The 20,439-nt window shown below is 39.1% G+C and overlaps 1 protein-coding gene across 1 annotated transcript in view; it reads right to left on the bottom strand.

Moving 5' to 3' along the window:
- Positions 1-20,439, bottom strand: part of RASIP1 (Ras interacting protein 1) — a 570,016-nt gene that overhangs the window by 445,252 nt on the left and 104,325 nt on the right. The window contains exon 3 of the mRNA XM_044081539.1: positions 13,276-13,838. Coding sequence (XP_043937474.1) covers positions 13,276-13,838 — 563 coding nt within the window. The remainder of the gene's footprint in view (positions 1-13,275; positions 13,839-20,439) is intronic.

The following is a 20,439-nucleotide window of genomic DNA, read 5'->3' as shown; positions in this document are numbered from 1 at the left end:
GTGCTGAAAACAAAAGCTGCTATGTATTCTGGTGTGTTATATCTGCTTGGACTCAATTTTTCTTGCTGTACTTTGATCTACAATTCTGATAATCGGGAAATTAAGGGACTGCAGATACTTAGTTATGAAGGAGAAAAATGGCTGTGAATGCTGGTGCTGTTTAAGTTTCCTACATATCCACACTGTGATAGTGTTTGACATCAAACCCACGAATTTCATTCATTCACTTTTTAATAGTAGACATGCAGTTGTAGATGGGGAAGTGAACATCATCTGTCCTAGATTACTATTGTAATGAAATAGTCAGCTCAGGTATGCAGACTTGAGTTGCCACATACCTAAAGCAACATTTCATCATTCACGAATGGATACATCTGTGCTGTGGGGGGAATTTGTTTTTTCCCCTGCTCCCTCCAACTTAAAGACTTAATGGCAATCATAAATTGACGGAAGAAACTAGAGACCACAGAATCTACAATTCACTTGTAATCTCCTGAATTGCTATCAGATAGAGATGTATCACACGTGCATTTTTACAAATTTATCAGTTCCATTAGTAGTGAGCAATGCATCACATCTCATTTGTATGTAAATATAAATATAACTATAGGCACAAATACCATATGCCTGTCTGATGTCATGGCATATGTGGCATATGACTCATGACTCTCATAACTGTCAACATGAATAAATTACATAATTCACTATGAACATTTATTTGATGATCTCTTTTCACTATGACTCGTGAAGTTAATATAATCTCTCGTACCTAATGCAGGGTCTACTCAAGTGAATGACTGAACTATGTATGCACTATTCATGGTGTGGGTGATCTGTGTTTGATTATGTTTGAGAGGTAAGGAAAAGACATGACAAAGAGTGGTTTACTGACAGATACGACATTGCCAAGGTGCTTGCATGAACTCCCTTGTAGTATCAGGGCAATACTGTTATCAGTCAGCCATATCTCAGTGTCATCACACTTATTAATGGGCCTTCCTCAATAAGTAAATAAATAACTAAATAAACTGAACAGAGTAAGTAACTGAAGTAATTATTTGATAAAAGAGCAAAAAATTGCCCCTGTGATTAGTCTGAGTTTCACACACGCACACACACAACACACACACACACACACACACACACACACACACAGACACACACACACACACACACACACACACACACACACACACACACACACACACACACACACACACACACACACAACTTTCTTATTCATAAATGGGGTAGTAGCAACAAATTATAAGTTGCTTAGCTGCAAAAACATCATATTCAGCTCCTGTGGTATGATGATGTCAGCCTGCATTCTAAACAATTATCAGCAAAGGGAGTGCCTGAGCTCAGTACAGGTCCATTTTCTACTACAATTACAGCTCCTCTCTGTACATCCTAACAACAAAACTTGTGAGTTATGATGGAGGATCAAGCACAGATTAATTAATTCGATCTATCAAATCTGTTGATCTGATAAATGATTCTAAATCTGTCATATGCTCCCGCACAAACACATATGTAGACACATGATTGCTTAAAGATAAGGTAGTTGCAACATTTTATAACAGCAGAATGGCACAAACATCATCAGATCATTTGTGAATGTCGGTACTGCAATACTTCCTTATTGGCAACTACAGATTGTGTCCCCAACAACTTGCACCTGGGGCAGCCACCACCTTACTCTCTCCTTAGCTACACTTCTGCACATCATAACTAGTGATAATGCAGATAGCTGGTCCTCTAAACAGTCATTTAGCACAAATGATTCCAGCTACATTCAAGTCTATTTTTTTATTATTGCATTTGCAACTCCTTTTTTCTCTTGCAGTAGCTCTACATGTCAATATGGGAGAAAATATCTAACAGGTCATTTGTTTATTAATTTAAATTTGTTTGCCTGAACAGAGCTCACTTGGTGAATCTCTGTCTCTTATTCATAGAAGGCCTCAGCTGATAATAAAAAGGGAAAAATTTGTCCAAGACACCAAGGGAGAGTCTCTTACACCTTTTCTACTAATGTCACGAGTTATCTTTAACATACAGATGAACTGCCACATGCTCAGGCAGACGTGGACGCTTGATAATGTCTCATCTGAAGGACAGCACTCCCTGTAAGTGGCAGTACACAGCCATTATTTGAATATGAATCCAAGGGGCTATTTAGGGTGGTTAACTCCACAGGGATTTAGAGGCATATACAAAGCTGCATGGAGCAAAAGCTCAGCAGCGACTGACATGCATGTCTCTAAAGTGAACACACTGCATTTAAAGTGAACACACACTGCATTTGGAATAATTGCAATATGTTCAACATACCATATCGTACAAGTCTGTTGCACAGCCACCTACAGAACTGCATGTATATTATTTTACATAAATGAGTTGTTGCTAATCGATTAGTGATTTGATACAATTTGACATATGACCAATTTAAATTTGGTCTTCATATGAATATGGTATTCTGAAAAAGTTCTTCTGGGACAAAAGCGCTTAACCTGTAATAAACAGTGTTTTCACTAGTTGTATGGATTTAATAGTCGTCTGCTGCTTTGCCTGTATAGTACTAAATCTGGCTTGGCTGGCTCGTTCCACCCTTCATTTATTCATTTTTTTGGTGTTTGGAACATTTATCGAGTATAGTTTTTACTTATCCCACAATCTATGGTAGCTCAGTTTACCATAGGTTCATAGGTTCATACTAGGCTATCTGCCCTGGGGCATTTATAAGCCTAGCCCGATTCTGTATGGCTTACGCCACCCCTTGATTTGAGTATACTGTGCCCTTTTTAAGGTTTAGTTTATGGTGCCTCTGTCAATAGTGACACGGGAGTAATCCCCGGGACAAACCTACGATCCCCCATCCACTTATCGAGATTCTTCTTGAAGAGATTCAGTGAGGTGCTCTGCCTCACATGAACTGGAATTCTATTCCAGAGCGAAGGGAGCCTCTGGGTTATGAACCTGTCCCTCCAGCAAGTTCTATTTATTTCTGTGCTGAGGTTCAAGTCCCTTGAGCATGTGGCTCTAAGGGATTTAGATTTACTGAGGTGGAGCATGTCCATTAATTCTGGATTTGACATAGCTTTGTATGTCAGGCATAGATCGCCTCGAAGTAGGCGGTATGCAACTGAGTAGAGCTGGAGTTATTTAACCGAGCAGCATATGGCATCTGTTTGAGACCCTTGATCCTCTTGGTGAGATACTTTTGGGGTCTTTCTAATTGCTGCAGGTGTCGGGTAAGGTACATCCCAAAAGGGGCATTGTATTCTATGATGGGCCTGATGAGGGATGAATAAAGGGGCACAATTACCTCTCTTGATCTAGATGTGAAACCCTTCGTGATGAGGTGGGCTATGTAGAAGGTCTTTCTAACCACTTTGGCAATGTGGTTTTCAAAGGAGAGATTGCTATCAACTTGGGTCCCCAGGTCCCTAATAACTTTCTCTGTACTTAATGGGTTTCCACCTATGTGGTAATTTGTGGGCACATTGTTTTTGCCAAAGGGTATGACTATACATTTTTTGGCATTTAGCTTTAAACCATGGCGCTGGCACCAGTTATCTGTCTCTGTGAGACCTTTTTGAAGGATGTTTGTGTCAGCTGGAGAGTCAATTATGGTGCCCAGAGGCTTCTTATCACTGCAGCAATACAGAGCTCTTTGAATCGCCCAAATCCTGCTTGAAACAGGATTGCTTGGGGTGTTATGCATTTTTGATCACCCTTCCCCAAGTGTCTGGTAGGAAGATAAAATCTACAGCCTTTTGATGTTTCTGGTATCAAAGACAACTATAAAACTGCTAAGCTGTTTCATAACATTAAACCTAAGGAAGATATTTGAATGAAACTGTATTTGTTCTGCTATTTTGGTCAAAAGTGTGGACATGTGACATGACGTTTGTATTAGATTATGGAGCAAGAGTTGTAAGGCAAATCTGAGGAAGTTATTTTAGACCTTATGAAGACTGAATTATAGTGTGTGTGTGTGTGTGTGTGTATGTGTGTGTGTGTGTGTGTGTGTGTGTGTGTGTGTATGTGTGTGTGTGTGTGTGTGTGTGTGTGTGTGTGTGTGTGTGTGTGTGTGTGTGTGTGTGTGCTGCAGGTGTTAGCTTTCAGTGTGTAAAAATGTGCCATTTATAACATTTATAAACAAATGTGAAAGTATTCCTATTAGCCAGTCAGTACAGAGAAAGGCAAATATGCATTTTACAAGCTAGCAGTGTCCTACCAGTCTTTTTATCGGCTTCTTAAGTTCTGTTGCCAGTACTTACAACTTACTGGTTTTCAAGAAGCTTGACTGCTGCAACCCCATGCTGATATTTTCTAATTTTAATGTCTATTGTGGATACTGAAATAATATGAAAGAAAAATTTGCTGGTATATAATTTTCTCATGTAATGACACACAGATATCTATGAATTTGTAAAACTGAACAGACCAATCATTTTATTTTATTGCATTGTTGTAATACTGTCAGCCTGTTGGCACAGAGGCTAGGTGTCTTTCTGTGATATTAGTGACCTGGGTTCAAAATAGTCTGGGGTTGCTGCAGATGGTAGGCTGGGAGGGAAAAATAGTCTATTCCCATATATCTTTCATGAAAACTATGTCTAGTTTAGATAATTGTCTGTACCACTGTCAGAAGTTGGTAATGACTGAATAGCTACATACACACACACACACACACACACACACACACACACACACACACACACACACACACACACACACACGCACGCATGCACGCACGCACACACACACACACACACACACACACACACACACACAAACACACACAGTATGTGTAAGCATGTTTCGTTTTTTATATAATTTTTCAAACCTGGTACTTTCTAGATCAGATCAATACAATCACTACATTTTTGATATAATTGATTTCGGCTGTTGAAATTATTATGCTTCTTTTTTATTAGGAATGAGAGATAATAAACAAGCATGGATCAAAGAGGATCCGCTGTTTTTTTTTTTGAGTTTTCTTTTTTTCTCCTTTATGCTTTCCCCATACAGAAACCACAGCCTGTGTGCTATAGATTACTTATCTTTAGAAGATAGGGAGAACTCAGAGACAATACATTCTGGACATTCACCAACAGAGTATTAATCTCTGAGGTGAGCTCAGCCCAGTATCAAGTCTGCAGCTTCATGGTAGCTGACAAAATTAAAATCTGACTTCTTATTTATGCTCATTAAAAGCAGACGTTTTGCAAGAGTAAAAAATAAATAAATAAAAAAATGATTCAAGCAACCATAGTAGCATTAGCAAGAATGTGCTGTTTTACTTTCCCCTCACTAACTAATTACTAATTACCATATAGGTGGCAGTACACTAAACACCGAAAGTGTGATAAGAGACTTAGGGACACAGGTGGACAGTGGTCTCACCTTCGATAACCACATCACCACAACAGTCAGGAAATCCTTCTATGTGGCACACCTCATCACAAAGGGCTTTTCATCCAGAAAAAAGGAGGTCATTGTCCCACTGTACTCATCCCTCATTAGACCCATTATAGAATACAACGCCCCATTTGGTATGTACCTCTCAAGACATCTGCAACAACTGGAAAGGCCGCAGAAATACCTCACTGAAAGAATCACAGGCCTAAAGCAGATGCCTTACGCTGACCGCCTTAAAAAATTCCAGCTATACTCTGTCGCATATTGTCTACTCAGAGGCGATCTCTGCTTAACAGACAAGGCCATGTCAAACCCAGAGTTGTTGGACATGCTACACTTAAAGAAATCTCAATCCCTCAGAGCCACATGCTCCAGGGATCTAAACCTTGTCATCACAATAAACAAAACATGCTGGAGGGATAGGTTCCTGACCCAGAGACTCCCCAGACTCTGGAATAGATTGCCCATACATGTCAAGCAGAGTGCTTCTTTGGACCTCTTCAAAAAGAACCTTGATGATTGGATGGGAGAAAGGAAATTCACCCCAGGGATCACGTCAGTCGCCCTGCTAGACAGGGGTCCAGGGAAGTAAATAGTGTGGGAAGAAATAGCCAGGGAATTCTTATGGCTAGGCTTGTATAGGCCCTAGGGCTGATAGCCTAGTACCAACCTATGAACCTAACTGTGGCATAAAAGGCTATATATAGTGAGATTTAGTGAGTCTGGGGAAAAAATAAAGCAAATGTCATGTGCTTATGTGTGTGTATGTGTATACATGCGAGCATGTGTGTGTGTGTGTGTGTGTGTGTGTGTGTGTGTGTGTGTGTGTGTGTGTGTGTGTGTGTGCGTGTGTGTGTGTGTATATGTGTGCGTGTGTGTGTGTGTATATGTGTGCGTGTGTCCGTGTGTGTCCATGTGTCTATGTGTGCGTGTGTGTCCGTGTGTATGCGTGTGGGTGCATGTGTGTGTGTGTGTGTGTGTGTTTGTGTTTATGTGTGTATGTGTGTACATGCAAGCGAGTGCATGTGTCTTTGTGTATGTGTCAGTAAAATGAGCAGTATGCCCTATTTACCTATGGCAGTCATAATTTCCCATACAGCGACAACCATACAACAATGCTTGTATGTGATGAGGTGCCTCACAGTGGTGACCTGTCACTATACCTTACTGCAAATGTAAATGAAGCATTCAGGGGGGACAAGCATAATGCTGCCTCGGTGCTCACATTAAGGGGGTTAGTGAGGGGACAGGCAGGGTAGTGGTGTGTGTGTGTGTGTGTGTGTGTGTGTGTGTGTGTGTGTGTGTGTGTGTGTGTGTGTGTGTGTGTGTGCGCGTGCGTGAGTGCCTGCGTGCGTGTGTGTGTGTGTGTGTGTGTGTGTGTGTGTGTGTGTGTGTGTGTGTGTGAAGCATTCCATACCTCTCAATCCTTGTAGTGTAATAAGCACTGGCTAAATGGAGAGGGGTAGACAACAGATACCAGGGACACATTAAATATTAGTATAATTCAATAAGTAAGTTTATAGAGCAATGCAGCAAGAAGCTGCTGCTGAATGAATGCAAGTATGAAACGCTAATGTCTGGTATTATTGACTGGCTGAATTCCTCTGTGACAGGAACACAGTGAATATAAGAGGCAAAATCAGAACTGTTCTGTTACATCTGGGGCATATCAGAAGTATGGGGAGGTGACTGTGTGTGTGTGTGTGTGTGTGTGTGTGTGTGTGTGTGTGTGTGTGTGTGTGTGTGTGAGTGTGTGTGTGTGTGTGTGTGTGTGTGTGTGTGTGTGTGTGTGTGTGTGTGTGTGTGTGTGTGTGTGTGTGTGTGCACCTGTGTGTGTGTGTGTGTGTGTGTGTGTGTGTGTGTGTGTGTGTGTGAAGCATTCCATACCTCTCAATCCTTGTAGTGTAATAAGCACTGGCTAAATGGAGAGGGATAGACAACAGATACCAGGGACACATTAAATATTAATATAATTCAATAAGTAAGTTTATAGAGCAATGCAGCAAGAAGCTGCTGCTGCTGAATGAATGCAAGTATGAAACGCTAATGTCTGGTATTACTGACTGGCTGAATTACTCTGTGACAGGAACACAGTGAATATAAGAGGCAAAATCAGAACTGTTCTGTTACATCTGGGGCATATCAGAAGTATGGGGATATGACTGTGTGTGTGTGTGTGTGTGTGTGTGTGTGTGTGTGTGTGTGTGTGTGTGTGCATGTTGCCAATGGTGATTACTACAGCAAAATGCTTGTTACCACTTGTGCTAACAATTCAGAGACATGCAAATTAGTGGATAATGAGGTCTTTCCTCATTGATCTAATGTGACTCTGAATTTCTGCCATTGCATTAAAGAGTCATTTTTGCCGTAGCTTTATAGCTCACAGCTGGGCTGCTTCTGAATCCTGCCCAAAGTGTGTGCATATATGTCTCATCTTCTTTGCTCAAGAATTCTAGGCAAAGTCAACCAAAATATGGGTACAAAGATGTAGAATTAATCACAATTTTTAAATATTACCCTAATTCACTTAAAAAAAGTTGTTAGAGCAGGAGGTTTTCCATCATCAAGTTTGTTTAAGCAACAACATATATGGAACTATAATTTCTATATTTATTGACTGGCTGTAATCCTCTGAGATTTACCAGAAATAAAAAAAAAACTTTTTGAGTGACAGAGCAAAAATATATACAAAATCAGAGATGTTCTGTAAAAAATCAGGGACAGATGAAAGGTGTGTGTGTGTGTGTGTGTGTGTGTGTGTGTGTGTGTGTGTGTGTGTGTGTGTGTGTGTGTGTGTGTCTGTGTCTGTGAGGGGGAGTTGCAATGTTTTACACTATATGTATTTTTTTATTCATTTGATAACAATGAGACATCCAAGGAGCACAAAGTCAAGAAAGTGACTGTAATTCCTGGGCATATGACATATGAGATGAATGGAGGACCAAATTCTTTGCAGATGGCCAAATGAAAAAGGACTTCCACTTACCTTTGAAAATCTTCTCTACATGAGAGTTTTGTGTGGTGGCAATTAGGGAGCTCACCTATGCTAAGTATTCCCCATATCTGATAAATGATGGAACTGGGGGACCCAGTCCATTAGTCGGAGAGAAAGAAAGTCCAGGTTCACTGCTCAAGATGCTTGAAACAGCAGGTGTTTGTGATAAGGGGATGCTGAGGAGACAACCTTGGAGAAGCTCTGGAAAGGTAAGAAACCGGATTTATTTATACAAATCTATTGCTAATATTCTGGCAGACAGATTCTGTGCTAATTTCACTCTCCTAACTCTGCCAGATGTCTTCCTACTACCAACCCACAAATCCCTCCCAAAATCCCCTTAAACCCCACTATAGCCAAAACCAAAATGGCTAGCTCCATAGGACCTGATAATATCTTCAGCTGGCCAAACCCCTTCCAGTCCTCTTCATTTTAAGTTGTCCATGGGTTATGTTCCGAAGGCATGAGGAGTGAATAGAGTGATACCATTCCGCAAAGGTGGTCCCATGGCAGACTCTCAAAACTGTAGATCTATTAGCCTCATAAATATCATCATTAAAGTTATGGTATGATACGTGCTAAGCTGATAAACAACAGCATAGGTGGCCTTCAAATGGTAGACCTAAATCAGTCTGGATTTACAAAAGGTAAGTAGTGCCTGCTCAATCGATTTGATTTCTTTGAGACGGTCACTGAAGCCCTAGATGAGTGATATGGCAGTCCTTACTACTTGCCTTTACCCAAATAACTCTAGCATGATTCCCCACACTAGTATCAAAGATAAACTCTCCCAACTTAACATATAACTGTATGCTGGATAGCCAGTTGGCCATCTAACAGAATGTACACTACTAAAGCAGAAGACAACTTCTCTAACCAGAGGATTGTCACTGACATAAGATTCTGCACTGGGTCCCTACTTTTTAGCTTCTGTTTCTCAGACTTGAAAGTAAATGTCAAAGGATTGTGGCTAACTTTGTTTGTTGACGACTGCAAACTGAATAGAATTGTAAAATTTTCCTCAGATACTCAGGAGCCCGGACCAGATTAATGTCTGGTGCATCAGTCATGGTCTCACTTTAAATGCCAAAAATTGCTTTATAGTTATGTTTGAGGAGGACATAACCCTATCCACTTACTGTATTGTTAATGACCTTCTCAAAATAGATGTGGTTATCTGGGATTGGAGTACATAAGCTGATAACAGTCATTCTTTTGATTACCGCATCTCAGTTATGATTAAGGAGTCCTAACTTTTTCAGCTGATCTGTGGACATATCTCTTCTATGTCACATAAAGTTTTGGGTCATCTATGATCTTGCCTTATTAGACCTGACCTTAAACACAACTACCTTACAAAGCACTTGACCATCTTGAAAGACCTCAAATGTTTCTGTCAAAGATATATGGACTGCACTGTCTATGTACCCTGAAAGAATAAAGGTCCTTTCCATCTAATCTGTCTTGGATATACCCTTAGACGTGATCTCTGTTTAGTCTTTTGAGCACTGACATCTTACTCTTTTTGATATTCTTCACCTTCACAGAACAAATGGTTTGTCTTGTGCCAAAGACCTCAACCTCCACTGTAAGATATACATCACCTGTTGGTGTGGCATATTTATAATGCAGAGTACTCCCTGACTAAGGAATAAACTCCTTCTGCACATCAAACATAGCTGCTCCCTATCTATTTCAAAACTAGACTATATGATTAGGTGGGGGACCATAAATTTGTGCCTTGTTTATATGAAAATAATCTTCATACTGGAGCAGCTAGTATACTGTCAATACCAAGTGGTCTAATGACTATGTTTCTTGATGGCCCTTCTGCTATTAGTTTAGTATGAATCTATGAACCTATAAGGTTGAGGTTTTAGTACCACTTGGAAATGAAGTGAATACCTGAAAAGCAGTACCATTTGCAGTAATACAAGGATATTACATAACTGGTGTGTGAAGTACTGATGAAGTGTGCCAATATTTGAATGAAGTGTTAAAAATAATGCTTGTCCTGTCTTGTTTGGTGATTATTTGAAAATTAAAGATAGAAATAATTATTCAGAAAAAGTGTGAAATATTTTCCTAATATTATGCCAAAAAGCCTTTTGGATAAAAGTGGTATTTGCATTTTCCAGGCTTTGGGTGGTGAGAGTATGCATTGTCCTTGCTGCAATACATTCATTTACTTCACTAGCACTCTTAAGCATCATGTGTGTTTGAAGCATTTTGAGATAAAGTAATAACAGCACTATTATAAATATGATTGTTTTATTTGAACATAGAGGCATTGCAAAGCTAGTTCCCAACAGCTCTGGAATTATGCAGTGACATTTGGAAACATATACAGTGAAAGTGGGAGGGTATTAAATAGGGGAGAATTCAAAAGATTCAAACAGTTCTCGGGACTGTTAAGGATTTCTAGAAGTTTTCAGTCCTTTTCTGGTGAAAAAACCTGCAGAAGCCATCAATGCTACTCTAGAATCTCTAAACTCTATGCCTTCCACCAGCTGTAAGCATCTAATTTTATAATGCATTTGTAATTCCTCATTTCTAAATATGTAATATGATGATAAAAGTTTCCTGTGGAAATAACACAGAGGATTATGACTGAGTCGTCAATCATAAGCTTTTGTTATGTGTTCGAGACATGGATGAAATTTACCTTGAGAGAGAAGCTCGTGAGGTGAATCTTGACATCCATGTCGAGAACACATAATTAAAAGTTATGATCGGAGACCCAATCATATTTCTTTGTAGTGCATGGAGCTTTATCTGCTCCATGTACTACAAATTAAAGTGGAAAAAATGTTGTGTTTTACTGGCTTTCAGTGATGCAAAGCACTTAGCAAGTGCTGTCAGAAACAGTCTGGTATGTTTATTCCCTCCTTGCCATTACGATCAACCTAATATATTTTCATCTGTTCCTCATAAAATCCGCATCTTTTGGGGCAAATTACTGAGGAGTGAATTCACAAAATAGGAACATACATTTCAGTATCAGACTTCATATCCTTCAGAAAATGCAGGTGAACACACATCCTGTTATTGTAGCTACTTTCTATGTTTATAACAGGAAGTCAAGGACATCTTACTGGTATGGACAACAGATAGAAACAGATCTGTTTTTTATTCTGCCACTTTCTTTGCTGGTCAGTACTGGCAGGTCTGACTGCCTAGAGTCAGACGCGACCTTAACAAATTAAGCAGGGAGTGCTTAACATTTGCTAAGGTTGGGTTTCATACTATAGGAGTGCTTAACTGATTTGCCTTTTTCCTGAATATCAGAGCATAAGCTCCAGGCACTACAAATGTATTTGTGTTATTAAAAATAAGACATAGTGACACACAGTAATTGGAATTTTTATTAAATTTAATTAGAACATGGTATACATGCATTTGATCGGCCGGTGGATGGTAAATCGGGTATTGTCAAAAGCAGTGCGGCAAAATCTCAAAAAAGCGATTGTAAGAGTTGCGAATCGCAAAATATCGCTCCCTTTTTGACCCTTGGTAGCACTCATTTAGGTGGTAGAGCGGTCAGAAATATCGAATTCGGTGTTTACAACATTCCGACTGTTTGGCATTACGAGATTCGTGCATAAAAGTCTGTGTTATACCCGCTCGAGCAATGTGCGCTTGATCAAATGAATGTAAACCTTAGAACATAGTGTTATATTGTTTGGAATCTGCCAAAAGAATGAAAGAGTTACAAAATCTCTGCATCCATTCTGCCATTAATTAATGAATGATAACTTTTGCAAAACTGTTGAATCCACTGATGAATGATGACATGCACACCTGCATTTCTTCTCCCACTAACAGAAGCTGTTCTATTTTTACCATTAAAAATTTTGGGAGGGAACTCCTGTAAGATCCCATAGGAACCCTAAGATTGTAAGGAACCTGGGTTGAAAATCACTGCTCTGTATATTTGTTCCTATGCAGGTCTAATCTTTAACTATATTTAGAGAATTCTTCTGCAACAGATAATTACAAATTTAAGAGGTTATTAGATATATTTGCCAACTGAGGTAATGGATATGTTACTGATGAAGAAAATATCTGTCAGGATGCATAACCATACATAAGCAAAAAAAGGAAAAATCTTTACAGTTTTATTTTATGACAGCTGCACAACATATATGCAAAGATGACAAAAAATAAAGATTCCAGTACCCTTCTGAACTAATTTTCACATATGACAGTTCCTTCTTGGAGAAACACAGATACAAACAAATACAGAAAAAAAAACACCAAGAATGCCTTCAAAGAACTGTTTTGAATAAAAATAGGTTGTGCTCTTTTGTCCAACTGCAAATCACTGACTTTTCCAAAACCATTGTTTTTGTTAATTTTCACATATCAAATACGATTAAGATCAGTGGCTCCTACAACTCAGTCGAAGATTAAACCAAATTTAAATGTGAAAAGACAGGAAGTTATAAAATAAGAGCTGAACAGCGTTTTAAAAATTGGAACATGGTACATCTACTAGAATACATGGTTTGGGCATGAGTTATACCTGAACTCATTCATGAATGCTGTGTTTGGTCAATTGGGCTTTCTGCTTATGCACAGACCCTAGAAGGTGTGAATAAATGTGTGTATGCATCATACCACACCAATACAATAAATTCAATTTCTGTGATGCAGTACTTTTTTCTACATTTTGTTTTGCTGACATTGGTTTAAGTAATTTGATTTTTTTGTGCTTTATATGATTTTTATTCCCGCACGTCTCAAAAGACACAGATCAGTGTGCCTACGAAATAATAAAATGCCAAAGAAATAATTTTACTACTTCTAAATTTAGTCAAGCAAATTAATATTTAATATATTTTTACCTGCTGTTTCCTTGTCGTCATCAATTGTTAACTTCTCTACTTCTGTCTTCTTGCGAATCTCAAAGCGTCGAGAAAAGCCTGTTTTGGGCTTCCACATATCTTGCAGGACAAGTGGTTTCTCATAATCCCCCACTATCCGTAGGTATTCCATCTTCCAGTCCCCATCCACCCCTTCAAAGCTGCCAATCACATCACAGAGAACAAAATCCTGCACATCAGTGACATCCACAGAATATCGCTCCAGCGCTTCCTTTACTAATTCCTGGGAGGTAGAACGAGGTGTGGCCAGCACACTTTTGTAATTGGCCCCAGCAGAGATCCCTTCCCCAAAGATCTTGAGGATGCCTGGTACATTCTTCTGGCCAGTAAGTTCCGCCATAGTGTCCATATCTAGTTTCACATCTTCAATTTCGTAGAGCTTCTTCTCACTTCCCCAGCGGATACCACTACTTCCTCGTTGAAAAATGTTGGAAAGACGTTTGTGTCGGTTGTTTTTGTTCTTTGTAGGCTGACGCATTTCCACTGTTTCACTGGTTCTGCTTGCTGTATCAGATGATGTAGATCTGTAACAGATAAAATAGCTACTTCAGCTTAGAAGTACTCAAATTTATGAAAAGTAGTTATTAAATTGTAACCACAACTTTGTTAATACCATAAAATTTAGCAATAATTTTATAGCTATACTCATAAAAACAGAAATGGTAAATATATTACAGTTTTTTTTTCAGAAGTTTAATTGTTCTTGAAAGTGCTTTAAAGGTACATGCCTTTCCTAGATGAGTATGAATGGTGATCAACATGTCCGAACAGTGACCAGCACGGTGTCCAATCTAATTTCCTATTTAGTCTTCATACTATGTCCTCATTAAAGCTTAATTTGAACAAGGAAGCAGTTGTTCATTTTGTCAGGATAGGTAGAGGTGTGCCTAAACTGATTAAACATGGTTATTAGGCCCCTAAGACCCTAAAGATAAAATGTACTGCTCAGATTGTATAGACTTTTCAAAGCCTTTCATAAAATAGCTGTTCACATTGAACATATTCATTAAACTAGTAAAACAGGTTAATACCTTCCAGGATTAACTAGCAGTACTCTAAACAAAAACAAATGCAACAACATTCGACCATCTAGTGTGAATGTGTGGGTAAAAATCAACTTTTATCTCATTCATTCAAACAGCTAAGAAGAACTAGGGAAATGTGCTTACAAAGGAGAGAAAAAAGACACCACAACCATTGTCGCTTCCAAAGAAACTAGAAATTATGAACTATTACCTTTAGCTAAAAGGTACCACATGATTGTATTACATTACATTATTCTAGGGACATGACTAAAGTAACAGATGTCAGTTCACTAGGAAGGAGACAACATATTTGTTTGCTCCACCTGTGACCTGAGAGTTTTAACAGCACAGGAGCTAGAAAAAGACCAGTCATAGAGGTCCATGTGTCTGCCTCAGTTGATTAGTGGGCTCATCATTCTGCTGGTAACTCCTGAAGATGTTGAGGGGAAGCTGCATGCACAGTAACAGACATAACAGAGGTGGGCCCATCCTGCTTATTGGACAAATTTTATAAGTTTGGTCCTTCAAGAAACTATGGACCTTATGTGGCTTGCAATAGTAGAAGAATGCATGGCTATTGGTCTAAAGAGAATCACCCCCTCACCTACTGAATGACAAGGCTACTTGTACCATCCCCATTTTGTGCTGAGGAAGACAGAATGGAGAAAGAGAACTGCGGAAACAGGGTAACAGTACAATGTCAAGTTAATCCTGCATGGATGGGAGAGCACAAATAGAGAGAAAATAACTGAAGTAACAGCAGATTATGAAATAACAAATAAGAAAGGTATCTTAAAAGGGAGTTATACCAAAGTCTAACATTATACTGGTTAGAAACATCAATACACTGCAAGTTAGCAACAAAATATAGTACAGATTTTAATGTCAGGTAAGAGAGTTTAGCCGATGTATTCTGCCCATTACCTTATCTATTGTAGAAAGGTATTTATTTTTTTTATTGTCATTTGTTTACCGGGAAAGTCTGACTGAGCCTAGAAGACACATTCTCAGTGGATGCAGGGTGAGAAAAGCCCCACATATGTAATCATACATTCTATGTGACAGAGCAGAAACATTTACAGTTGACAATCAAATATACAAAATGATATGATACATTCCATATAGTCCTTTAAACAACAGTAGTAATGATGTATGAGGAGGAAAAGCAAGTTCCTAGGGGAAAATGTATAATTACAATATCTTAGTTAAGCCTGAGACAAGAAATGAGGATCGGAAAACTCTGTTACTAGCAGAGGAGAAGGAGGACAGTAGGTAAGAGGTTAGCTAGGAATAGAACAAGATCAGAGCCAGGTGTTAGACAGGAATTCCTACAGAGATGCTTTGAATGTCTGCAGGCTTGAGTTACATCTGATGGATAGTGGGATGGAGTTCCATCTTCTTGCAATAGTGTGGGAGTAGAGATAGAGACCAAAAGATTTACTAGGTTTGTAGATAGTGGTAAGATGATTGTTATTAGAGCGTAGGGGTCTGTTAGGGTGGTACAAGGGAGAATGTTGTTGAAAGATAGGATAAGCAGGGGGGTTATAAATTATATTATGTGCTGTAATTAGCTAAAGGTAGGTGAGGTGAGTTCAACCCAATTTAATTAGTGGAGAGCAATGCAGCTGTGAGTGAAGAGTGTTGAGCTAATAGCAGATTTTGCAATTTTATTATAGTATACTTCGAGTTTAGATTTTAGTATGGTATGGAGGTTGCTAAGAAGCATGGGCACTGGAACCATAGACTGAGGGGGGGGGTGGAATACCCCCCCCTCACTTTTACAGCTGCAAGACCTTAAAAACACGGAGGGCGCAACAGAGGACTCGTGTGTAATTTAAACTCATCTGCAAGACGACCTTAAAACCTTGGACCCAAGAGAGGACTCATATGTGCGCTGTACGCTAACAAATGTAAAAACAAAAGTGCGCGGAAAACGTCATGATCATTGTGCAGGTGAGTTGGCAGACAAGCGTGTCTGAGGAGTCAAGAGTACAGTAAACATGTCTGCTGTTGGCTACTGGGGATTGAATTGTGCATCTTTCTGGCTAGTGTGTTATTTTCTCTTCTGATGTGTGCTTAGGAGTGAAAGCAATACCGAAGGAGGCCAAAGGGTGGTCTTTCACACTGGGGAATGTAAGTACTGTGTCAGTGTTAGGTCACCAGGTATCATCGATTTACTATTCTAGTAAAGGAACGCGGCGCTGTGTCTCACAGGTGGAAAAGTGATGCTAACTTTGGTTGTAGTATTCAGGATTATTTTGTCAGCTTTCTCTGAGTTTCTTTTATGTTTGTGAGATGTAGTATTAATATAAACAATTGTGATGAATTATTAATGGCTATAAAGCACAATCAACAGCAGTTAGTTGTACATCCTTATGCTATATCCTATTGGCTACTTCAGTTTATTTCAGGTTCCTACACTGTCAGTCGAGGATCGAATCCATATGAGTAAGTTAACGAGTGTTTTGTCAGGGTTTGTTTTAAGGATGGACTTAAGTCTTCATTTTTGTAAGTGGCAAAGAAGAAATGGCAGTGTTTTTGTGAAGTACTGTGTTGAGAGGCAAACTTTTATATTACACCTATCAAATGTTCTGGATGCTTGCAACCAAAGATGTGTGCAAGAAAGACTGCCTACCATTTATTAGGCCATTCACCATTATGGTGCCCTTTTTACTGGCTATTACTTACTTTATTTTAATGATGACGGTAAAGCATGAGATCGCTTTATTAAGACTGCTGGTTGGTTTCGGCAAAAACAAGTGTTAGTGTTAACAGACAAGAAGTCATCCTTCCTGGTCATGTGCAACACTGGAACAAAAGTCTGATTTAAAATTATCATAACAAATGTTCTTTTTCTGTGTAAGCCATTATGTAAAGTAAGTTGGATTTCATTGTAACTGATGTGATTGAGTTCAGCACCATGGCTGTTGTCAATATCTATAGAAACCGACGTTTAGTGGCATTTTATAATTGTGCAGTGGCTGATTGTGTTCTTGCATTGATTTTGCAGCTTTTCCTGTCATGGCTTTTGTCGGATGACTTTCAAATGAATGCTTAGTAAAGGTATTAACGTAACAGCCTTAGTGTTCTACTTTATCCCTCCATTTCTTCCTTTATGTTTTCGTGTCTGTGTGCAATATTTTATTTCTGTTTGACTGAGTGACTGAGCCTTTCCCAAGTGGACCCTGGATTTCCTGCCTGCTTTGATGTTTACTTCTGCTTTAATTTCTGAATCATCGCAATTGGTTTATGTGCTCTCCAGTATTTCCTGTATGTTTTCCAAACTTGTGAGGTCCGTTCATTTGAGAGCCACATTTCCCCTTTTATTGTGATTTGCATATTTGTTTCCTACAAAGTCTTTTTATTTCTTAGGTGGCACCATCTTGTTTTGTAACATTACCATCTCATCTGATATATTACCCCCCCCCTTTTTTATTTTTGCCAAAGTCTACTTGATAGCTAGAATGTTTGAATTGGATTGCCTTGGCTGTTCTGCTGTGTTGTTTGATAACCTGTTCCATAATGGCTCCCCACTTGTGTGCCAGCTCAAAAGAGTAATTTCCTTATTTACAGCAATTGTTCTGCCAATATTTCTGACAAACGTATTCTGTTGGGAATTTTTAAAACTTGCCAACACCGTACACTCCCAAAAACATGTTGCTAGTTACCTCTTTGCTCCCTATCACACCTCCAGTATTTTATGTCTACTTGAGGAAAAACCTGAAGTCAGCTTGGGGTATAAAAATACCTGTGCAAATACTTCCAAGCAAGCTGTGCTAATGCCTTAATATGCAGTTAGGGGAGGGGTATTAAAATGAATCGTTTGTATTTTCTTTTCAAAAATTCTGTAACAAAGTCATGTTGAAATGCGCCAAGTAGCTCAGGCCACCTGCCTGTTTTAAACTGATAGCTTCTTATTTTCTTGTGTTGCTTTCCCATGAAAAAGTATAGAATGTTATTTGGACTGTGCTATCATTTCCAGTATTCATTGCAGTGGTGCCGCCTGTCCTTTTTCTTTACTCATTTGTTATTTTGATACTCAGTCTTATATTTATATTGGACCGCAGTGCTCCCTACCCCGCTCTTCCAATATACTGTAACACCAAATGTTTTAACAGTTCTCTATGTACCACGTTTCTCTTATTGATGCTGTTTCAAGATACTGCTTGTCGATCAAAGTCTCTAATTTGGGTAACATTTCGCCTCGTCTGTGGAAATCGGTACTCATTATCTTCCATTGTTCTTCTATACTGCCTCATTCATCAGTGTGTGTGCATGCATGAGTGTATATATAATATGGGCCTGCCAGAGGTTGTTGAATGCCTTTTTTAATGAAAGTGTTCAGTTTATGGAGAAGTGGTCAAGTACACTGCTAGCTGAATGTGGCGCTTGTCGAATGGAGAAAGGTAGTTTGAGGGAGGAAAGTGGTATTTCTGCTAATTCTGATTTCTGATATACAGAACATTTTGGTTTTAGGGATTAGGAGTGTGTGAGTGAATGTTTGTTGGTTAGTGCTAAGAGTAAGAGCTAGATAATGGATAGAGGCAGTTCCTAAATGCTGCATCCTTTACATGGGCCCCCTCAAATTATCTGTGGTATGATCACAGTTATTCTCACTGGGGCTAATATACAATTATCAGCCATGGGATAGGTAAGACCAATCAGAAAATGTTAATTCAAATGTCCTCCAGGTGAACCTATGTTGTGGTAGTAAATAGTGATCTAAAAAGGGCAATTATTTACAACTAAGTGCTCCTCTCACCCCCCCCCCCCCCCCCCAGTCTTCAACAGCTTCCGGCACCACTGCTAAGAAGGAATGTAATTGTGAGGGTGATTTTTGTGGTTGAATTTAGAAATGTTTGTAACAGTAGAGCATAGCAATATCTTGTGAGGTTTTTATGTTATTTTGGAAATGAAGGTCAAATATGAAAATGTCATCAGTTATCATACCTACCAGTTCTACATGGAGGACTTCTATTTCAATGCTATTTAGTGAAAAGAGTAAAGTTAAAGTTTTGGGGAGGAGAAAAAGAGTAGCTTAGTTGTTTTGGGTATTAAGAAGAAGATGGGCATTGCCAGGTCTCAAAGGAGGTGAAGGATTCTTGAGTTTATATGTTCATAAGTTCCTAAGAGATTACTAGGCTAATGGCTTAAGAGCCTTTACAAGCTTAGCCAATATAACTTGATTTTATCCAATATGTGGCCTCTATGGGCTAGAAGATGGCATGGGTCTGTGCCTATGCCTTGAGTATCTTACAGATTGCCCCTGTACATAAGAGACATGTTACCCCAGATGTGAATTTGTAATTACCTATCCATTGATCCAAATTGCATTGAAGAAAACCATGGAAGAGCTCTGCTTAATGTGAATAGGAAGCCTGTTCAATAGAAGGGGCAATCTCTGAGACACATATTTGTCTCTCCAGCATGTTTTGTTTTAGTTGCTCACTAAGTTTAGATCCCTGGTTCAGGTGACCCGAGTGGAGTTTGTGGATGTGTTGCAACTCCATCAGGGCTGGATTTGTGAGTGCCTTGTAGGTCAGGCATAAGTCACCCCTGAATAATCTGTAGGAGACAGTGTAAACAGATATAGCTTTTAGACTATCTGCATAGATCATGTTGTTTACACCCTATATTTTTTGTGAGGATCCTCTGAGGTTGTTGCAGCTGCTGTAAGTGCCAAGTCAAGCACATGTGGAATGGCACATTGTGCTCAATTATTGGTCTAATGAGGGCTGAGTACAGTGGGACTATAATTTCCTTGGATCTGGATGCCATGGCTTTATTTATAAATTGTGCCATATAGAAGGACTTCCTTACCACTGTGGGTACATGGCAGTCAAAGTTTAGGCTGTTATCAATCTGTGCACCTATGTCTCTCACCTCTGAGTCTACTGTTAGTGGTATGTTATTGATGTGTTAATTTGCAATGGTATTTGACTTCCCAAAGGGTATGCATTTTTTAGTTTTTAATTTTAGGCCATGGTTCTGGCACCAATCATTTTCTGATCTTGACCCTCCTGAAGGATATCTATATTGCTGGGGGATTCCATAGAGTCCTTTAAACAACAATAGTAATGATACGTGAGGAGGAAAAGCA

The sequence above is a fragment of the Protopterus annectens genome, chromosome 1.part1, assembly GCF_019279795.1.
Source record: "Protopterus annectens isolate FY-2018-M chromosome 1.part1, PAN1.0, whole genome shotgun sequence".
NCBI lineage: Eukaryota > Metazoa > Chordata > Ceratodontiformes > Protopteridae > Protopterus > Protopterus annectens.
The sequence above is the reverse complement of the archived record's forward strand: the minus strand, read 5'-3'. Positions and strand labels throughout refer to the sequence as shown.